The 6,325-nt window shown below is 35.0% G+C and overlaps 1 protein-coding gene across 1 annotated transcript; it reads right to left on the bottom strand.

Moving 5' to 3' along the window:
- Nucleotides 1–802: 802 nt before the first annotated feature.
- KCS3 (3-ketoacyl-CoA synthase 3) lies at nucleotides 803–2,870 on the bottom strand. Its single transcript, XM_068642190.2, has one exon. It carries the CDS (start codon nucleotides 2,625–2,627, stop codon nucleotides 1,218–1,220), a length of 1,410 nt encoding a protein of 469 aa, XP_068498291.1. The 5' UTR covers nucleotides 2,628–2,870; the 3' UTR covers nucleotides 803–1,217.
- Nucleotides 2,871–6,325: the final 3,455 nt, after the last annotated feature.

Raw genomic sequence — 6,325 nt, 5'->3', positions numbered from 1 at the left:
GAAAAGTAATTAGTGTTTATAAAATAAATGTCTAAGTAAACTTAACTTAAATGATATAGTTTAAACCTTGAAACAGAACAATAATAATAATTTTAATATTTTTATTGACATATTTAAAAAATGTATTTGATTTTTTTATTAATTTCGATTAAATTATCACAATGAAAGTATTATTACGAAATTACAGGTTTTTTTTCCATACTGGTAATTTCACATTACAAATGGTACTAGAAGATTAGGGTAATTTCATTGTCTGAAGCATTATCAACTGTTTTTTTATTTTTATTTCTTCACATCCTTGTAAGGAGCAGTGCATATTTTCCTAATTCCCTTTAAATTAGTTTATCAAAACCAAAATGTGACTTTTATTTTTTATTCATGTCAACAACAGTACTTACTTAGAACCAAACACAGTCTTAACACCCCCTCAGACCCAAACAGCGTCATCAACACAGTCTTAAACACAGTTTTTGCTGATAAAAAAAACACACAGTATTAAACGCCCCAGCCTCAAACACCCTAATCAACCATTACCGATGCCTTTCCTGCGTTCACTGCAAATCTTCTGTATACAGACAAAGAAGCAAAATCTAGGACTACCCTACATTTTTGCCCTTCATTTACTTGCAACCACTGCTATTAAACCTTCTGTTCGTACAATTTAATTGTCTGTGAAAAGACTATAAGCCATACGAATGTGTGCGATATAATGGATATATAAACGGGTTTTTCCCCCCTTATATATGTTACGAAGTTTCAATTCTAAGAATTAGTCCTTGGAAGAAACAAGAAACACTAGGAATTTACCCCAAAAGGGTATAACTGGAATTGAATTCATAGTTGACCATTATTTGGTAGAAAAAATAAATAATGTACTTGAAGAAGTGAACAATACATAATAATGCAAAGTAGATAAAACTGATGATAATCTAAGTAAACAAAAGCTAAGAAAAGCTATTACATTTGTTGTAAAAAAGAAAGAAAGTGGTTATTATGACAGATTTGGAAGAAATAATGCAAACGAAAGTAAAAAGGAAGAAAAGCATAGTAGCCTTTTGGCCTAAGTTCTTGAGTGGTATTAGAAGCAGCACACATTATTGGGTAATGAACCCTAAGAGAGGCCTGGGTTCAACAATAATAAGTGTATAGTTTACAGAAAAATTGAATGCACAATTACATCACTGACCTGTAAGGAGAGATCTAAAGAATGAAGAGGGTCACTTGAGAAATTCAGGGATATTTTCGTAAGTGTAGGGGTCCTCAACCTCGTTGATCCAACCGTAGGTCTTCATGAAGGGGTTCTCCAATGACTCCGGTGGGTAGTCATCAATGCAGTCGTCCCACACATTTGGGTCTCCCAGGTCCTTCATCACCTCCCACAAACAGCTGTTGCATTTAAAGCCTGCACCAAAGCTTATCATGAACACCGTGTCACCCTTCTTCAACCTCTTCTTCGCTTCCATGTACGATAACACGTACCACAAGCTACTTGCTGACGTGTTCCCGAAACGGTGCAGCGTCATCCTAGCCGGTTCCAGGTCGTACTCGCTCAGATCCAAGCTCAATCCAATGCCGTCGATCACAGCTTTTCCTCCGGTATGCAAGCAAAAATGATCCACCCCTGTTCTGAAGTTCAACGGAGATTTAGTAGCTCCAGTGATCGCAGACTTAGGACTGTTGTTTTTGTTCACTTTTTTAATCAGCGACATGAACAAAAACCTCAGCAACTCACGGACAGGTAATATCTTGGGTGCCATGACTCGAAGATTATCAACGAAGGCACGGGTTGCGGCCTTGGGAAGCGTCTTCCCAAGGTGAAACCCTAGCCTTCCCTGCTCGTCTTCCCGCTGAACACAGCAACCGTAAGCCTCTTCTCTGGCGCCGTGATGCGTCCTCACCAGGCACTTCAACCGCAGCAGGGCTCTGTCCTTCATAGACCGTTTGTTGGTCAAGAGAATCGCGCAGCCGCCGGTGCGGAACAAGCAGTTGGCGAGGATCATGGATCTGTCGCTGCCGGTGTACCAGTTGGGGCTGAGGGACTCGGAGGTGATCAACAACGCCAGCTTGTTCCTCTGCGTCTTGAAGATGCTTTTGACAATGTCCATGGAGATCAGGCTGGCGCTGCAACCCATGCCGGTGAGGTTGTAGACCTTGACGTCATGGCGGAGCTTGTAGAGGTTGATGATTCGAGACGAGAGGGAGGGGACGGCGGCGAGCATGGAGATGTTGACGACGAGGATGTCGATCTCGGAGGGGGAGACTTTTGATTTCGCAAGGAGCTTGGCGATGGCGTCGTTGAAGAACTCTTCCATCTCTTCGATTCCGTCGAACAATGTGGGCGCTCCCTCGCGACCCTCGAAGATGTTTCTTGGCGCATAAGTTTGTTCGCCGATGCCGGAGCTGACGATGGCCTTGAGCAGAAAACGGTACTCGCTGGGACCCAAATTTTCTGTGCGTTTGATGAGTTTCCCACAGAACTCAGTCCCCAACATTCGGTGGTTGGGGGGCTTGTAGCATTGGTAGTCCAGGATGTAACACTCCCTGTCGCGTCTCTCCTCCAACATTTTCCAGATGAGAAAACACGAGTACAACGTTGGGACGAGGTAGAGTAGATAGAGGAACTCCATGGTAGTGTTTGTGTAGTGTGTGTTGTGGAGAGGGAGAGAGCGAGAGAGTGTGAAGATTGGATTAGAGAATTATTGTGGATTAAAAATTAGAAGGGTTGTGCATGTTTTATAAGTCCGAAGGGTTGGAGTGGGTGAATGAGTTGGGCAATGGCAATGGGCATGTGAAGAGAGACCTAAGACACCATGTCATGTCAGTGTCTCAACGCCCAACAAACTCACACTCTAATATTTACAAGCATCATTTTTCCATTCTGCTAACTAGCTAACTAATTAACTAACTAAATGTTTTTTTAATTATAGTATTTGAATAATTGCCTATTTTAAAATTTAGTGAATTTGCAAATGTTTATGAGTTAAGAGGAATAAAACAAGATATTTGTAAAGTATCTTTTAACATCTATTATAGTTTAAGTGGTTTGTTTAAAGTAGTGATGAGTAAGTACATTTAAATATTTATTTAGTTAAGTTAGTAATGACTCTTATTCTTTAGTTAAGTTAGTAATGATTTTTATACGGGTAAATAAAGAAAATGAATGACTTGAGTGTTGGAAGACTACAAGGTTACGTCTCTCTTAGTTGTTATTTTCGAGGATTAGGGTTATTCAAATAGGTAACTACTCATACTAATATTAATCGCTTAATAAATCTTGAACGAGTTACCTGGTGTTTAAATCTTGAACTTATTTATATTCTTCTGAAGTATAATTTTAGTTGAGGCATTCGACTTCCTCAAACTATAGTATGACCCAACAAGCTTGGTTATTGATCATCATACATGTTATAATGATACACAACCCTCAGTCTTGAGTCGAGTAGGCATAGAGGTTTATCCAGAAAAATATCTAAACACTTCTAGAAAAAGTTCATCTGGAAAGGGATTTTTCAACCATCACATCTTTGCCTCATTCGCTTTCAACATTTTTTTGATTGTTCTTACTAATTAAAACAAGTTTTAAGTTACCTTTCGATGATTGCCAAGTTATGAAAATGTAGTTATTCTCTTGTATGACTGCCTACTTGCCTAGAAAATAAATTACAATATAAGTTGTTCTTATTCCATAGTGTTAGATTTTAAGAAAATTTAATTTAAAAATCTCTAGCTCAGTTAGGGTTCATGCTTCCTAATAAGGTAAACCCTCAGCCAAGTTGAGGTCGATATTGATCATAGTCAACTTCTAGCCTTATAGACATATATGATGAAAACTTTTTTCTCTCTATTTCGATTTGTAGGAGGGTCAATAGGAGGTATAACCTTTTTTTAAGTATAAAAATCACTATAAAAAAACTTTAATGCATATAACTATTTACTAACTATAGGAAAGTGCAGCCTGCTAGCTATTAGTTGGCTCCTATCGTATCAATTACCTTTAGCTAAGCAACAATCTTATACTAAAGGTTTTTGTTTATGGAAGGGGATGTTCAACATTTTCTTCTTCGATCTATGAGTTTACGGTGTCTTGGATATAGAATTGTTGCAGTGACTAAGCTAGATTTTCTCAAATGGGAATGAATAATTGAAGAGCTTGCTCCATTAGAATCGTGTGAGACAAAACGACGACAATTTTTCATAATGGGTTTGCTCAAGTGTGGATCGGATACGGGTCAACATTTTATTGGCAAGTCATTTGTCTATGCATGACTTGTTACAATTCCTCGTTGGTGTTTTGCAATTCTTTGTGTGCTCTCAAGGCCTCCTCCATCATATGGTGTGACATCTCTACTTCTTTGCATAATCAGTTTGTTCTGCTTGAGCCTCCTCTACTCTTCTTCTAACCTCTACGTTGTCTTGTTTGATGTAAGGTTGAAGCTTGACCATCTTCTTTGGGGTGAATGGTCTATATGTTGTTTCTCATTGTTTTGTATTGTGTTGTCTTGTGAATGTAGGAACAAATTTACGTGCCACGGTGGAAGCCATTTGTTTTTGTTCAAAGTTGTTACTTTAAGCTAGTGAATTCAAGTGTCCCTTTAGTGGTGAATATTATAAAAGTAGATATACTACAATATTATGATTTTAGTAGAAAAAAATGACTAAGGTGCTAGAAGATTAAGAGATAACGCTTGCTTCCCTTACTTGTTACTTCCAAAATTTATGGTCTATAGAGATATTTATATAATTCTATTGGTAGTTACTCGTACTAACACATATTGTCTAACGGTATGTGACCTTGGTTGAATTACCTAACATCCAAATTGTAAACTTCTTTTTATTCTTCTTAAGTCTAATTTCGGTCAAATTTTCATTTTAGTCAAATATTCATTTTAATAAAAAAATCACTTTATAAATGATTTATTCATTCAGAATATCTTATGAACTGAACTTGCGTCGTTGTGTAAATTGTCTAAATATTACACTACAAAATTTATTAAAATTGTCTAAATTGTCCAAATTATTATGCTAGAACATGTATGGATGATGTGGAACTTTGGATACTATGGAAGAATTTTTTTTATATACAATTTTATTTGAGAAAATTACTATAAGCAGGCATGAGAATATGTATTTAATAAGATAAATAAAAGTGATGGTAAGACATACTTATAATTTATGGATGACTCAAAATAGTAATGGCAAAAACAGATTTTGCAATGTCAACCCTAGTCACAATGGGTCAGAGCATGTGCTTTCCCATTGGGAATGTCTAGCTGTTTAAGAGTTACCCAATGGCCCGACTCCCAGTCCACCTCTCTAAAATAGGAATATTGGAATCTACAGTTTTAGTTGTAAATTAATTATGTGTCTAAATAGTATAATCTAATTATTTAAAAATATATGATTATATTATTATATATTTTACCTTATTAAATACATATATAGTTAAACACAAATGTATAAGTCTTAGTAAACTGAATCTAACGCGTAACCAGTCAAAATAATTTAGTAAAATGAAAGTAAGATTGGTCAAGTTGAGTTTAATTGTATGCAGAAAATCTTTATATATGATAGATTTTTTATAAATAGCTTTTAATATAGATTTTTGACTAAATCTTATAAAATTGATAGTTTGTGATCTCACTATGTAGAAAAAACACTCTTTAGTCTTAAGTTTCTTTTGACTTGATTTCATTAGTCTTAAGTTTCTTTTGACTTGATTTCATGTGGACCGATTTTAAGGAAAATGAATCAATTTTTAACTTTAAAAAATTAAATCATTTGGTAATTTTTTTTTCCACCTCCATACATTTTCATACACTTTTATATTAATTGTAAAAAGTTAACTTTTAAAAAAAAAATTAAATAATCCTAAATAAATCCTAAATACTAAATCCTCAGCATACTTTCATCTTTTTAAATAACTTCAATTACATCCTGCATCCCATATCTATCATTCCATTGCAACACTTCCATTTGTTTTTTCAAATATAGTGTTTGATAGAACAATTTCATCGTTTGATGAGTGTGCACTACAAGAAAATCATGAAATAGAAATCAATTTGTAGAAACCAAAATAATTAGTTGCAATAGTAACTAAATTACAGACCATTTTAGAAGCTTAAAAGAAATTTGGTTTCTAAATTAGTTTCTATTATTGTTAAATACTTTCTAAATTGGTATCTAATTAGCAACCAAAGTTTTTGCTACCAAATTTAGAAACTAAATAATTGGTAGTTAAAACCTTAGTTGCTAATTAAATACCAATTTATAAACTATTTAACAATAATAGAAAATAATAGAAACTAATTTAGAAACCAATTTTTTT

The sequence above is a fragment of the Phaseolus vulgaris genome, chromosome 11 (assembly GCF_051622355.1).
Source record: "Phaseolus vulgaris cultivar YP4 chromosome 11, ASM5162235v1, whole genome shotgun sequence".
In the NCBI taxonomy this organism is placed as follows: Eukaryota; Viridiplantae; Streptophyta; class Magnoliopsida; order Fabales; family Fabaceae; genus Phaseolus; species Phaseolus vulgaris.
This window is presented reverse-complemented; position numbering and strand designations above follow the sequence as displayed.

What these genes read in the sequence shown, in the direction of transcription:
- KCS3 (XM_068642190.2), bottom strand. Translation starts at nt 2,627, where the DNA reads ATGGAGTTCCTCTATCTACTCTACCTCGTCCCAACGTTGTACTCGTGT.